Raw genomic sequence first — 16,370 nt, forward strand, 5'->3', positions numbered from 1 at the left:
ATACAGGTTAAGTGTGAAAAGTGTTACAGAGTCTATTCTCTCCTGATGATATAAGATGAATATAACAGGACAGGTAATAAAATATATGCTTTTTTTTTTACAACAGGTAGCTCAGTAAACAACAAAGATATCAATTTTACACAGAAAATAACATCTATCCGACATGCACCATGGATTAGATTGATGTGCATACACAATACAATGTCATCTAAAGAAATAATTTCAGTCTGAATGTAGCATTCTGACCAGTTTCTGTAATTTAATTCTGAGCTGTACTGAGAAGAGTTGCATGACAGAGGCTCAGGAACAGAGTGTGATGGAAGTGGTGGTGGGCTCACTTCCTGTCATTTTCACACGTCTTGTAACTGGGGTATTGAGGGGCGTGGAGAATGTTTACTGAAATGGTGCAAGATTAGAGAGACGCAGTGAGAGAGAAAACGAGAGGCAGGAGGGAAGAGGAACGGCAGACTAAGCTGTCATATCTGTGGAGACGCTGAGAGAAAAAGCTTTGCAGTGAAGACGGAGAGGACAAAGACGGATACGGAGAAAAGACTGAGAACGGAGAGCTGGGAGGAGGACTGGGAAGAGCAGACGTGGTGAGGAAGATGTGACTGCAAGATAAATGATTCATTCAGAGACCGCAGAGAAAGGTGAAGATAACAAAAGAAGAGTGTTCACGACAAGGACAGCAGCTTTATCATATATGCAACTAAAAGCACGTTTAACCAACAGGTGCTGCTTCCTGCACTTCAAGTTTGATGGAGGAAAACGTACAGATTCCCACACAGCTTAACTCCAGCTGCGCTGAATCTCTTTGGGAGGAATACTAATGGTGAGTGTTCTGCCGTAATCCAAACATCTGTGTGCAGCAGTCAGAGCAGGGCTTCGTGTGAGCGCCCGAGTATGAGTGTGAACACTTGTAGAAGGAAACTCACATCTGCAAGGCTCCACTCTAATACTGTGAAATTGGGATTTATGTGTCAAAGAGGCATGAACTTTTCAATTAGTCATGACTGCATCTCTCACGCAAAAAAAACCCAGAACTCAAGTTGAGTCAAATTTGTTTCTGGAGCTTTTAGTTTGAAGGGCGATATACCTTTTTTCATAAAATTAAGATGAGTTACTATAATCTCCACTTTATAGTGAGAGGATGATCACATGTTTGACCTTTAAAGCTACCTCATAGCATATAGTCATAAAATACCCTGCTGCAGGTGGACATCCTGAACACTATTTTTGTTTGCCTCTAATTTTTGCTGTTTAAGATCTGCTCATTCAGTGACAGTGTTTTTTTTTCTCTTTCTTACAGCCTAAAGTTTAGCACCCCTGAAGACGTCAATTCTTCGACAGTATGACCACACTCTCTTCCACCTCTTCTTTCACATCAACTCTTTCCGCCTCGTTTAACTCCTGTCTTTCTATCGCCACTTCGTCGCTCCCTGTTTCTATGTCGCCATTCCTGTCAGCCACCTCTCTTCCTCTTTCCTCCACCTCAGCGGTCAGCCCAAACCAGACTGTGTGTTTATTAAATGACACGGCCCTCCGCCTGCCGCTGGCGGTCATCTACACCCTCTTCTTCATCTTGGGGCTTGTAGGTAACCTCTTCGCTCTCTGGGTCTTCCTCTACCTCCACTCGACCCGCAACTCGGTGCGGGTGTTCCTCATAAACTGCGCGGTAGCTGATCTGGTCTTGCTGGCGTGTCTGCCCTTCAGGGTGTTCTACCACGTTAATGGGAACCAGTGGGTGCTGGGATCCGTCGCATGCAAGTTGGTGGGGAATTTATTCTACATGAACATGTACATCAGCATCACGTTGCTGGGCTTCATCAGCCTGGACAGATATCTGAGGCTGAGGGGGAAAGGCCGAGCTCGGAAAGGCATGAGGATTAGGCTGTGGGGGCGGAGCCAGCCGTGCAGCTGGGTGGCATGCGGGGCTCTGTGGGGTCTGTCACTGCTGGGGCTGGTACCCATGATCGCCACGGCAGAGGACAAAGAAAACATCACCCAATGCTTCCAGTACAAGCAGAGACGCATCGCCAAAGGGAAAGCCTACTTCAATGCAGTGCTGGTGGCGCTGTTCTGGCTCGTCTTCGTCATGCTCGTGGTCTCCTACGCCAAGATCGCCTCCCAGCTGCTGCGGGTGTCGCGGGACAATCCGGACCTTCCCAACGCACACAGATACCAGCGAACCGCCAAGAAGTCCTTCTTTGTCCTGTTTCTGTTCACCGTCTGCTTCGGACCGTACCACGCCTTCCGCCCCGTCTACATCCTCTCCCAGCTCAGCGGATCGGCACCGTGTGACTACCTTCGCCTGATGGACCGCACCAACGAAGTGATGCTGCTATTGTCTGCCTTCAACAGCTGCTTGGATCCCGTCATGTACTTTCTTTTGTCCGGCTCTGTGCGCAAAGCAGCCCTGCAAGCACTTGGACAGAGATTTGCAAACCGCTTCCTCTCCCTAAATGATGCAACATCCAATAGCTCAACGACGGAGTTCAGACGGCCATCGATGCCGATGGCTTTACCCAACACTAACATCCCTTCGCTCACACCCAGGACCAGTATCTGTGTCATGAACTCCATGTTGCACCGCACCGGAGTGACCTCGCTTCAATCTGCAGACCACCACTGATCACAAGTTTGTCTGACTGCAAGTCACGTAAGCATGAACATTGAAAAAATAAATGTTTAACATAAGTTGGAGTTAGTTGATCCTGTGTAAAACCAAGCAAAGTATTTCTATTCATTCTTTTATTAAAAAAATTAAATATGTTTTTAACTACCGAGTTATTCTTGCTGCCTTTTTATTTTAGAGTATATTTATTGTTTATGTTTAGAGCTTTATGCTAGTTCCATGCTTTAATGTTTCACAAATGATAAACTGAGTGCATCTAAACAATGAAAACATTTTACAACATTATTTTGAAAAATCTTTTTGTAGTATTTTATTTTAAATATGTAAAAAAAAAAAGGGTGCAGATACAAACCTGAATACCAAACCGACCCTGAGAAGCACAAAGGAGCTCAGTCTGCTAAGATAACACATACACCACGTACACCACGTACACCACAACGAGTGCTAGGTTTAATCAATCACTGCACATCTATCACTTTAACTTGGACTGAAAACCTATTAAGACTCTTTCTAAATTGTCCTGATTGTGTTAAAACCTTCCATCTGCCACTCCAAGTGAGTTCATAACTACTTTTTCACCCAGGATTGACAGACCACTACACACAGCTTTTAGTTTTATGCCACAAAGCAGGTTGTACTGAAATCTTTGGGTGGTCAAGGGGGGCTGGTTCAGGACCCCTCCATCTGCTCTGCTTGTGTCTGTCACTTGTGATCTATAGCTAATCCTCCAGCAACCTAATCTGGCTACGGGAGTTCCTAACAAATCTGGACGGCTGCTTGTGATACAACTAGCATGGATCTTGCTAAAGTTTGCAAAGAACTTGGAGGAAGTTAGAGTGAAAACAAGTTTGTTCTGTAGAAGGCTGTGGTTAACTGTCATGATCTTGACCTTTGTCTCACCACAGAAAGCAGAGATTAACATCATCTCAGTAACTTCAGACTCTGAGACATAAGCATATTCCCCGTCATCGTCATGAAAAGGTTTAATGTCTGTTTGAGGTCTTACCTTTACATCGCGATGAATCACGTTGTTGTCGTGGCAATACCGGAGCGCCTCCAAAATCTGCCTCATGTAATGACTGGACGGACAGAAAGCAGAACCAGACAAGAAGGTGATCATTCAGGACATCCACACGTTGTTTATTTCAACCTTTATTAATATTTAAAATGTTTCGCCAACACTTCCCACATTGCGTGTCCTACCTGGCCACAGCTTCGCTGTAGACAAACCCAGCGTCAGCTCTCTTTACGATTTCAAAACACAGGTCTGCTCCATCCATACTGAGAAAGAGGAGGAAAGAAATGAGTCACAATTAGGTGTCTACTAATGACAGGTAATAGTTTACACAAGAACAGATGAACCAGCAACTCACAAAACACTCTTTAAAACATAAAATATAAACATTTATCCACCAGGGAGCAATTTTATGACCTGCTGTCACTTGCATAAACACAGGCAGTGTATTTTTATTGTAACGCTATCAAGCTCTACAATCCCTGAGGAGGTTTACAGGAAGATACAGATTTACAGCATAAAATCCACAGAGGAAACTAATTAACCAGCCAAGTTAATTCAGATAATTAGATTTACAACAAAGGCCCGGCAGGGAGTGCAGAGCTCCCCCTCGAATGTGCAATCTCCTGTGGATATATATTTTTTTTGTATCCCTATAAAAAAAAATAAAAAAAATAAAAAATAAAAAAAAAAAAGATCTCTCAAATTCACTGGGATTTTGTTGCAGTTTGTCCTGTAAAGGCCTGTCACTTCTGCACTTGTCATTCAATCAATTTCTTCTATTCTCGACCATGAAAAAAATCAGACTGCTATCGATATAAATGTATAAGGGTCATAAAAGTTATTGAAAGGATCTCTTAAATGATTCATCTCCACCATTAATACTTGGTATGATGCCCTGGCTCACATATAGAGTACATATTTAAATATACATTTCTGTAAACCTACATGACACGAATATCTTCTATCTGAGCTTCAACACCATACCTATCACACTTATTTTTGTTTCCATCAAAGACACTAATAAGTCTGCAACCATCAAAACGAGGGGGGCGAGTAGTGTTGGCGACAGGGTGTGAAATTACCAGCAACAGCCATCTGCCAACTTTTGATGAAAATTTGTCTGTGGCTGTTTATTTGTCGACTTTCTAGGTGCCTAAGTGAGTAAGCACAAAGCATCTCGACCTATTTTTTTTTTACTGAAATACTATTGAGCAAAAAGTTATTTGTGAGGTGGGACTGATCGGCAGCTGTGGTGGTTTACAGGAATAAAAATAACAGACAGTCAAACAAACCGCTGTCACACTTACAATTCAAAGACCATGTAGAGCATGCCATCGGAGCTGTAGGTCTCCAGCAGCTCCACGATGTGAGGGTGTTTGAGCATGTGGCAAATACTGGCCTCTCGCTTCAGATCTGACAAACAGGAATTAGACAATTAGTATTTCAGTGTAATCCTAGTTCTAGGTTTTAAGGGAAGGTGTTAATTCTCAAATGTAAGCCAAAACGTGGCCGTGCTATTGCTTTAGTGGCTTTAATCCACAATTTAAAAGCACATATGGAGCTAAACTGAAAAAAAAAAAATGAAAAAAAAAAAAAAGGGTGCTGTGAGGCGGAAGAAACAAACTTAGATTCTGTACTCAGTGTTCATGCTTTCAAATAGTGTGAGCTTCCTCTACTGGGTCGTTTAAGGAGTTTATGAGCTCAGTAGCATCGATAGTTGATAGATAGATTCTTTATTGTCATTGCATATGAGTGCATAACAAAAATGGGTTTGGCAGCAGTCGTCTTAGCAGCATAAAAATAAATTGAGGATAACAAATAGATGAAATTTAAAAAATAAAATAAAATATACATGTCTCTGTACAAAAACTATAAACAGTAAAAACATTATTCCACTTTTCTGTAGATATTTCCATAATAGTGTAGTTATTGTTTTGCAAAAAGCTAAATGACACATTATTTTCCCAGTTATGAACACATGAGGTGGTAAAATCTTTACGCCCAAACATTTTGTGGCACAAAATCGTGTTAGAGACATACTAACTGAATAAGTTCCCCGACAACAAATACAGTCTGAGCACAATTTATTTTTTGAGGGCTTTAATGCTTTTTTTCAGAGTACTACATTAAATTTTACCTTTATTTTCATGTTTATCTTCACTGACAGGTAGAGAGATAGAAAGACGAACATACACCAAACAAACACACCAAACATGCTCATTTGTGGTGGAGTCGTGCTTGGTTTAATCCTCTCGTGTCCCTTGGTGACGGGTTAAGGGGATGAAAAGAGGGCCATCCACGCCACCCTCCTCCTTTCACACCTCAACACACCTGCTACGTCTCGACCTCACCACCAGGGGGAGGTGCGGAGCGTTTAATTTGCAGAGAGGGATCCCCCTTCTTGTCAGACACAGAGAGTTTTCACATGTTGGGCTGACACATAAACGAGCAAACAAGCTGGTCTCCACAAAAAAAGGAGACGCAACACCAGATGTGGCTCGATGAGAATACCTTTTTAATTACACATCTAAATGCACATCTGGCTCTCTCGACAACATCATCCCCTCTCATTATCACTATATCTGAAAACACACTGCAGATACAATTAGTACGTGACTCGGTGGCTCCTTTTAGGCTTTGACTGCCTCATTAACTAAAACAATACTGAAGGCAAGATGCTCTGCAGATTAGTGGACGTCCGTCCCTCTTTAAAGAAAAGGAAATACACTCTACTGAGCAAACTGAAGAACAACTGGCAATACAAGAGCTGGAGACAGAGACTGCTGAAGCAAGCTGACAGACATAATGTGCTGTTGTTGGGCTCCTCAGTCCATAAAAACCTCATTTACACACTCCACTCCCCATCTGCAAGTCTACTGATCCTTGTGTGTGTGTGTGTGTGTGTGTGTGTGTGTGTGTGTGTGTGTGTGTGTGTGTGTGTGTGTGTGTGTGTGCTCTTTGTTTCGTGACAGACCAGTATCATTATGCAACAGAGAGAAATGACACTGTGTCCCCACTACACAGAGCCCCCATTCTCTGGTCCCCTTTCGCTGCCATTATTTCCCCCTCCTCTTAACGCTCATTCTCGCCCGCCTCATCGAGCGTGTGTTCTCGAACTTAAACAATGCCTCCCTGTGTCCGCACGGCAACAAGGAAACCACTCAGACAGAGGGAGGGAGCCGGAGAGGTCTGGAACAGCCTCAATGAAACCAATGGGGCCAATTCCAAATCAATTTGTACATGGAGGGCTCGGCTTTGCGATGTAATGCTAAATAATTTTACTTTGAAGTTATGACAGGAGCAAACTATCATTGCCACAGAAATCACAGTGAAAAGTCAAAACTGCTTGATCATGCACTGGTGTTAAAGACTCTCTAGGGAACTGAAAAATTATGTTTCCAATATTTTTATCATCTACATCTAACTAATAATACTGCAAATCATATTTTCCCTCAAATTCAATATCTCTAAAGCTTTAATGGCAACTTTCTCACTTCTTCACTCTGCACATTCATCCCTGTTAAACTGTACAAATTCAGACATACACTCTATTAGATTTTACTCAATACTCACTAATCCCTCATGATGCCATTAATCTCTTATTTGTCCAACTCTCATTCTGTACGCTCTCACACAAATACATAACTACAAATGTTTGTTTGCCCAGCTTATAGCTCGGCCCGTTCTGCAGTTCTGTCTCCTTTTCATTCACATTTATGCTGACGCAGATTCTTTCTTAATAAACTCAGGTATGTGGTCTCAAGAAAGCACTCTGCAAATCTGTCCGCACTCCAGCTCGCTGCCTTGACTTTTTTTTCAACAGTCACTTTTATTCTAACCTTGAGTAAAACTTTCACTGTGATTCACTCTTTGACGATTCATACAGATGTACATGAATATTCACGTCATATTTAAAACTATCAAGAATTCAGTTTATGAGAGTGAGTGTTAATGGTTGCTCTATTTTTTCAATATTGCATATTCTTGGCCACATGGGATACTTCAAGTAGAATATATAATATAACATGGGATACAGACTAATGTACACGTGGTAACCTATAGACTGCTTTAACTTGTGCGTCAATGGTAATGGATGGGGCCAAATTCATCCTATAATCAGCCTCAAACTGACGTCATTATGACTGTAAAGGCACAATTATTATAGAGATAAAATGATTTGTCAATTAATTAGTTGACTGAGAAAATAAATCAACAAAAACCTGAACAATTCATTAATTGTTTAAGTCATTTTCAGGCATTTTTCATCAATTTCTGACATTTAACTGAATAAAAATAATCATAGGATTGACTGATAATGAAAATGGTCACCCTATTTCTATAGTAAAGTCGGTTGTGTATAGCACACAGCCTCTTCTGAATGTATTATTGACACTAACAGCGATGAAAATTTACATTACAAATAGACCTTTAACCCTGCCCTCAATTTCAGAAAAAGAGAAAACAAGATCCGATACAATGAGAGGAGAGCAAATCCTCACATTTGTGAAATGAGCTGCTTAGTGCTTTACAGAATGTAAAAAAATTCAATGCATTTCGAAAGTCTCTATAACAATCAGAAGTAAGGACTTCTACATCCTTCTGGACACTCATCACTACATCTACTGCTGGCAAGCTAAACGTTACCATTCCTGTTGCAGCTGACCACAGGGTGAAACATGCACGTGTATCCGGAGACTACCAACATTCCTTCAAATATTTCTGAGGTAAAAAAAAAAAAAATTAACTTTAATGTCAGTGCTTTATACTTCCAGGGGTATAAATTTAGCACCAAAATGATCTGGTTTAGGAAACACTGGTGTAAATCTCCTTTTATTTTCCTCCTTTCTCCTCCCTGGGGTCATTTCCTGGTCTTGCTGTTATTGGCTGCCTGGCTAATCTCTGACTGGGCCTCACAGATGGCACATAGTGAATGCCAAGACTACCACCACCACCAACACACACACACGCCTATGATCTTTGTCTCATTCTCTCCTTTTTTAAATTTTTTTTCTCCTCTTCGACACATAGCCCTCAGCATGACAAAGCACCAAACAACACGGCATGCAGTATCTCGCACATATTCGGCCTAAATGACACACAAGCACATAAACAAGCACACACATACAGCTCCAACATATTACTCATCTGGGTGCAGTATGTGTGACATTATGCCTCATATATTTATGCATAAGAATACAATTATAGACTCTATGTGGGCCCCGGTGTTTGATATCTGAGCCAAACGGTACTATTTGAAGATTATTTCTGTTTGTTTTAACCCAAAAAGAAGCAGGTGGGTGAGGTTTGCATAACGGCACAGAAAACAGTTCATTTATTCAGTTATTTCTATGTTTGAAAAAAGACAGAACTAAGTCTATTAGAAAGTGTGAGTCTGTGTGAGTGACAACATCCCAGATAAGTACGCTCCCTTGTCCTAATTTCTCCTGACCCCACCCATCTGCTGCTCGCAGTGAACAACAACAAAAAAGGATTTATCTGCAGCCACAGGTCAGATCAGGCCTGCCGTGTTTCTCACCTTCTGTGCTGAGGCCAGGGCTGGAGGTGAAGCTGGCCACGTCCACGATCTTCACAGCAAACTGCTGGCCGGTGTCCCTGTTGATGCATCGCCTCACCACGCTGAAGGGACCCCTGCAACACACACACACATACACACACACGGTTAGTCACAGACAACTGCAAAACCACATAAGCACAAATCTCTCTGTGTTTGACATGATTTTTCAGATTCAGACACAGGAGTTCAGTTAGCATAACACATGCACACACAATCATGGACAGACACCAGCCTTGTGCAATGGGCAGACACAAGGCTGCTCCCGAGAATATTCTGGATTTACAGTGGGTGGTTAGCAACGCTTGGTAGCCTCCATGCCCGTGCCAGTGGGAATTACAGAGCAGTGTGGTGCAGCGCAGCTGTAAAAGCTAAAATAAAAGCTTTATTATAGAGACCTGTGCAAGGGAGACCTACCCTGCACGGTTTATTTCTGGGCAAAGGAGGTGGCAGATTTTGCATATTTGTGTTTCCCAATATAGCTGCACTGGAGCTGCCATATGGAAGCTATAAGGCCTGTCGAAGAACATCATGCCGCATCCCTTCTGTCAATGTGGAATAATTTTTCAGGCACAGAGTAAAAAGGTTTTAGATAATTTAAGTATTGCAGTTGAAAGAAACTCATTACAGCTATTTAAAAGAATATATATATATATATATATATATATATATATATATATATATTTACATTTATTTGTTATCATCTGTCCCATGTGCTGAACATCAGGTCTTGGTTGATTACAGAACAGACAAAATGCAATGAGGTTTTATTCTTTTTTTAATGTGTATTTCTGTTCAAATTTCTCTTCATTTCATGAACATAAAAACAGTTATATGAAGGAAACACAACTGAATAGTATTTTAATAAATAACATCTCAGTGGAACTTTTTCAAACTTAATTTGGGACACATGATAGTCATCTGAAGCTGGGTTGTTAGGTCACATCATACACCGCGCTAACAACAGATCCTTCATGGTACGATAGGAAGCAGTCAATTGTCTTGGAAATGCATAAAAACATTCAATACATTTGACACGTTTTCCCTTTGCATCCTTCTCTCCTGACCCAAGTGCTGCTTTCCCCATCTTCTGCAAATGGAGCAACCCGTCTTTCCTGACACTGTCATCTGGCTGTGGTTTACCGGGCCTCTTCTTCCTTGTTGAAATGTACTCTTCCATCTTGTCAGCCTTTTGACTGGTCATCTATGTACGGTTTTAAATAATCATGGAGATCAGTCTCCTCCACAACAGGTTTGAACCTTAACTGAGAAAGAAAGGAGAGTTGGAGTTTAATGCACTTTTAGAAAATATATTATGTATTGTATAATTCAACAGAGTCAATAGTTTACCAAATATATATTTTAACTGATTGTATATCGTACATTTACTTTGTACGTGTAAATTCAATGAAAAAGGCTCATTTCACTTTTTAAACACTGTAATAACTCTAAACTTCAGAGCCCTAGCTTCCACAGTGCTTCTTATCCATAATGGACGATGGTGTCGTCACTGTCTCCCTGCTCAGTCTGCTCGAAAGCTAATGTGTCCTCCACTGAGCTTTCACCTTCCTGCTCTATTGTCTGGCCCTCCTCCACCTCGTCTCCTGACAGCTCTGACTTTTAGTCCACGGTTGAGTACAATCTTCTCCACCTCACTCAGCCCTGTACTTGCACACTTCTGAAATCTTATTAAATGAGAGTTAAGACTCTCATATTTGAGAAAAATGTGATTATTAGCAACAGAAACATAAAATCTGCACAAAAAAAATTGTATCACTTACCTCCCTTGGCACGATAAAATGTGGAAGTTGACTGCCATTTTGGAGAGAAAGTCCATGTGCTCGGTTAGCCTCACCACCACAACTGTAACATCACTAAAAGCCCAGAATGTCCTCTATGCAGTACAGTGGGAACCAAATGGATTGCATAAGTAGCATAGCAAATAACACAGCATAAATAAAAGGAACAAAACTTTGTCAGAGCAGTGGATTCAAACAGTTTGGGAAAATGACTTTTTCCCAAACTGTTTGAATCCACTGCTCTGACAAAGTTTTTCCAAGTTAGGTCTGAATGACACAGTTGGATTGTCAAGTGTTGGATGTCACGGCGCCACAAATAATTTCTCAGACACCTTGAAAGACTGCTGTCCAAAAGCTTACAATCACTCAGTGAAAGCTACACAAACAATGCTTTTTCATTGGAAATTTGTATTTTTTTTTTTCCCCCCCAAGAACTATATGATCAGATATCTAAAGTAAGAAATATGGATTTTACTTGATGAATGACAAACTACTCATCACAAATCATCTTTGATTTCATCTCTGTTGAGTCACTAACAGATTAAATAGTACTCACATTAATCATTACAACACTGCTTCTGAAATAACACATTTTTGAGTGGACCGTGTGTTTCATTAGTCTCACAGATGTACAGTATATGCTAATTCTTTGTCATTATAGCAAAGCTCCCAACCATCACATTACATCACGTCTCCTGGCCCACTCAGAGGCGCAGACACACTCGCATACAAATACACACCACTGCCATGTCACAGCCGTCTCTACATCTCCCAGGTCAGCAATCCTCAGAGATGTAATTAAAGCTAATGAAAACACATATAGCGCCCTGCTAATTTTTTTTTTTTACACGTGTTTCTTTGTCATTTCTGTAAAACAGTACATTTGCATTTGTGTTCATGGGCAGAGAAGTATAGTTTGGAAAAGTACTTAAGTGTCCGACGGTTTGAGTTGCCCTCGAACCTCTCGTGTCCTTACCGTATTGGTTGGTCAGGTGTCAATATGTTGCCAGCCAAGCAGAGAGAACTTTTTGGTAACCTATCGGGTTCTTTTAGGCGCGCGCGAAGCAGAGAAAGAGAAGCAGACGAGACGAGGGAAAGCCACAGATGGATTTAATGTACATTACAAGAAAATGTGTTTTATTGTTCGAGTTATGGTAAATGGTCTGTACTTGTATAGCGCTTTATCACCTTTCGGTCTCAAAGCGCTTTAACATGGTTTTCCCATTCACACACTAATGAGACAGATCACCATGCAGGGTGCTGCCATCAGGAGCACATTCACACACTGATGGTTCACCATCGGGAGCAACTCAGGGTTCAGTGTCTTGCTCAAGGACACTTAGGCATGTGGACAGGAGGAGCCGGGGATTGAACCACCAACCTTCCGATTAGTGTTCAACCCTCTCTACCGTCTGAGCCTCCTGCTGGACACAAGGGTTTGCAAAGACTGTTATCTACCGCTCTCTAAGTAACCGAGGAACAGCGAGTACTAACCGCACCTTTTCCTTGAGGATTTAGATGAGCGCCAACGTTATGGTACCATCACACTGACTATCAAATCCCGGGTATTATTGTGTTTTTTTATTATTATCTGTGGGTTTACTGTTTGTGTTGTAATAAATGTTGACTGTTTTTCATTCAATGTGTGTGGTTTAAATATTCATGTGTGAAAGGAATGTTATTTCAACTAAAGAAAGTGAGTTTGAACTCACAGTGACAGTATAGCTTTATTTTAAGATAACCAGGCCTTTCTGCAACCTAGTCAGAGTCATGATTAAATTGTGCTATTGTAGACAAATTCCTAAAATCTATATTTCCCCGTAGACCCTCTCCAATTCACCTCCCGTGCAACAGGGGTATGATATGAAGACCCTGAACAAGACCCATTTGCTGGAGTAAAGTGGAGGCTATTAGCAGGCACTGCTTTGACTGAATTAGCAAATGAACTTGCCTGACGACGTCAGTGTCAAAGCTCCAGTCCAAGCGTCTGTGCGTGCTGTGAGTTTGGGAGCTAAAGCTGATTTGCTCTCACATTTGTCTCTCACATCTGCTGCAATGATTAAGCCATAGAAACAAACGCGGGCGGCATGTGCACGCCGCGGGCCAAGAGGACTGTAAAACGCAACACTCTTCACCTCCCGAGTCCACAGGAATCCTGCTGATGCTCTGACAACCCCGCTGACCTTTGCCCTCCTGGGTTGATGTGCTGCAGCAGCTGTGTTTATCCATGATCGAGTGGGAGGTGTGGGGTGCTGCCTGAGTGCACGACGGAGCTTCCGACACCCCCCCCCCCCCCCCGTCTAACACGGCAATCCTTTCAGATCTGTGTTTGACTGGTGAAGGTTTGGCCACAGGGATTCAAACGATACTAATGCATGTCAATAAAAGTCATTACCGCTGTTAATCAGTGAGGTCGGGTTCGGGGAAACCTGCCAGATATTATGCATCAACCTCATCTGTAATTTTGGATGTCAATTCATGGAGCTGCATGGAAAATCAATTCCCAGATCGGATTGTATATTACTGTGTGTTGCAAGAAAAAAAAGGGGTTGAATCTGCTATTTAATTTAATAATTTAGAATGTAATTCATCTCATTATCTGGAATAAAAAAAAATTAAATGACCATTCAGCCATGTACAGTAACTCTTACAGAGCCATTAAAAAGGAGCCAGTAACTGTAAGAGAGAGAGACAGAGTATGTGCATGTGTGTATGGCTGTCTCTGTGAGGACCCGTTTGAGTTTTAGACCTTCGGAGTGAAAACATTTAGGGACAGTGAGGACATTTTGGGTGGTTTTCATCATCAAACACACCTTCAAAGAGCTACTTGAGGGCTCAGATTTATGGTTAAAATCAGGTTTAGGTTAGGAAAGGGCTAGAGGCACTGCATTATATCAATGAGTGTCCTCACAAAGACAGAAGTGCAGACGTTTGTGCACGTGTGTGTGTGTGTGTGTGTGTGTGTGTGTGTGTGTGTGTGTGTGTGTGTGTGTGTGTGTGTGTGTGTGTGAAGAAAGCAAAGAGGCCGCATGCCATACTGACATCATTGCAGCTGTGCTGAGTGGGCTCATACAAAATGCCCACACATGGCTCACATCCGACAGCAGCAGTCATCAAACATTAGCCTCGAGTGGGAATCTTTACAGAATGCTCCCTGGCTCATTTCAACTCTCTGCTCTGTGTAAATCAAAGACTGTATGCGAGGTACAGTTTTCACATCCATGCCGGCCTCCCCTCAGGTGTCTGTTTTTTTATTTTCTTTCCTAAACAGGGAGAGGACACATCTGTAGCTGCAGACTCCACATCACCAGCACGACTCTCCCGAGAGCAACAATCTTTGCTTGAAGCAGCATTTTGCTCTTTAGCTGCGGCCAGCAGTTAGTCTGTCCTAAAAACTTTGGACAAAAATGCACGAGCAGCTGCAAGATACAGAAACATCATTTGTATCAGGTTGGCTAACTACGGGTGCTGCTCAATCCTGGGTCTTATCCCCAGCCAGGTAAAATGCATCTCACCTGGTCTTCTCCAGATAAACGTTATCATCAGTGGCATACAGTAACAAGCCCACACTGGTCATTTTCTTCACACCAATATTTAGCTATAGTCCAAACAAAACATTGCCACTACAATTTATGATTATTGACCAAATGAAATCAGCAGTTAATACACAAAAATAATAATTGTATTTCAGTTGTAAAGTCGAACTTGAAAATGAGAGTTTGTGGTGTTGCCTCTAGGTACACAGAGCTGACAAATGTTTATTCATAAATTTCTTAAATTTATGTCTTGACAAGCAGATAATATAAATACATAATGGTGATTCCAGCAGGCGAACTCCAGGATAAGTGTTGTTTGACCTACTGCACAAACTGTGCTTAAAAGCAAAGCTGTTAATTTAACAAGTTCAACAAAGTTCAGTGCTGTTAATAGTCTGAGTATGTCTGAGCAACAATAATCTGGAGTGCTTCCTTATGCAAATTGGGGGAAACAAACCCTTTGAAAAATGTTCTGGGAAATTAGCATTCGGGTTGCAAAACTGAAATACACAGAAGAGATATCCTCGGGAGGTTTTAAAGATTTGGCAGAAAATCCTTTCCTCTACATAAGCCAGAGGAGGATCCAGGATTGTTTAAACCTCCCTGCAGAGTCTGGCCTTGTAGTCTGAAAGAGAGCCTCAACTTTACACCAGCCATTCACAACTATTGCTCTGCTGCGTGTGGGCAGCTAAAAGTAGTATATACTATACATAGAAGTGATGGTTCAAAGACAATAAATATCCTCTAGGGGAAAAAAACCAACTACAATTACGACCTTGTATATCAGTATATATGTGTTACACAGTGCCACAACCTGGCAGAAATATCACGGTATACATATTTCACTGTAAAAGCTGAACACAACATGAGAAGAACAGGATTTTATATTGACACAAAAATGACTGTCTCCATTTCTTCTCTCTACAGAATTGATGGTACAATGACACACTGAGTAATGTGACACCTTATTGATCCCGGCAGGAACTGCGGCAGTGTTTTGCTTCGGGGCACTGAAGTGGACGATAGCCAAGCCGGGGACTTGAACCCTGATCTCTCTGATCCCACTTACATACAAGAGAAAACAGAATACTAGAAAAGGTATGCTTCCAAAATCACTACAGATATGAATTAACACATCTCTGACACAATGACAACAAAAACACCCCCTATTAATCCTTCAAAGACTGAACTGTGGATGCTGTTGGATTGCCTTAAACTGTGTAGAGTTGTAATGAAGGATGACTCAGCGCTAAATGAGCCTCATGGGTGTAGCCTGGAAAATGTATTGGATTTGAAAGGATTAGTCAATTCAACAAAAAAATTAATCCCCAACAGCTTCAGTTATACCTTCTCTCATGTGAAGACCTGAAACTTCTCTGTTTGTAGTTACTGTAAGAGTATTGTCTTTGGTTACAGACTATTGGTTGGATCTATTCAACACGTGCGATAAGTGACAACTCAAATTTAACATTAATTACTTAACGTTTAGGCAATCCAAGGCAAATGCTAATAAAGGTTAAACAATTTGACCTTCCCGCAGCAGATTATTAGAATTATTAGATTTGTATGCAAAATATTACATCTGTTTAGGGATCATTAGACCACTAAAAAACATAAAACAATCAATGAAAATTTGAGATTTAAATGTGGCCCAGGAAATTTAATTATCCAAATCGGAACAAGCCAGAGGACTGATCACTTCATTGGTTTGGAGTGAGTCGCACTTCCCAATATCCTTGGCTCTAATGAGCACCGCAGGGCTGAAATAAAGAGCACTGAGACTCCAATCGCGCTTCTCAACAACTCAAGT

At 41.5% G+C, this 16,370-nt stretch overlaps 2 protein-coding genes across 20 annotated transcripts in view; one reads left to right on the forward strand and one right to left on the reverse strand.

Annotated features, from left to right (window-relative positions):
- The window catches only part of LOC138208487 (peripheral plasma membrane protein CASK-like), a 40,600-nt gene that overhangs the window by 18,692 nt on the left and 5,538 nt on the right, over positions 1 to 16,370 (reverse strand). For all 18 annotated transcript variants that reach the window (XM_069166394.1, XM_069166387.1, XM_069166390.1 and 15 more), the window contains exons 2-5: positions 9,190 to 9,302; positions 4,961 to 5,066; positions 3,839 to 3,916; positions 3,642 to 3,714 (exon numbers count right to left, since the gene is read on the reverse strand). In XM_069166394.1, coding sequence (XP_069022495.1) covers positions 3,642 to 3,714; positions 3,839 to 3,916; positions 4,961 to 5,066; positions 9,190 to 9,302 — 370 coding nt within the window. The remainder of the gene's footprint in view (positions 1 to 3,641; positions 3,715 to 3,838; positions 3,917 to 4,960; positions 5,067 to 9,189; positions 9,303 to 16,370) is intronic.
- LOC138208489 (probable G-protein coupled receptor 34) lies at positions 429 to 2,786 on the forward strand. 2 transcript variants are annotated; one of them, XM_069166396.1, is made up of 3 exons: positions 429 to 650; positions 733 to 832; positions 1,310 to 2,786. In XM_069166396.1, the coding sequence occupies exon 3, from the start codon at positions 1,352 to 1,354 to the stop codon at positions 2,630 to 2,632; it is 1,281 nt and encodes a 426-aa protein (XP_069022497.1). In that variant the 5' UTR covers positions 429 to 650; positions 733 to 832; positions 1,310 to 1,351; the 3' UTR covers positions 2,633 to 2,786. The 2 variants fall into 2 exon arrangements, with proteins under 2 accessions (XP_069022497.1, XP_069022498.1); XM_069166397.1 differs by having other exon boundaries at positions 429 to 596.

Source organism: Embiotoca jacksoni, unplaced genomic scaffold, assembly GCF_022577435.1.
Source record: "Embiotoca jacksoni isolate LCO1_2020_lvr unplaced genomic scaffold, fEmbJac1.0.p SCAF_38, whole genome shotgun sequence".
In the NCBI taxonomy this organism is placed as follows: Eukaryota; Metazoa; Chordata; class Actinopteri; family Embiotocidae; genus Embiotoca; species Embiotoca jacksoni.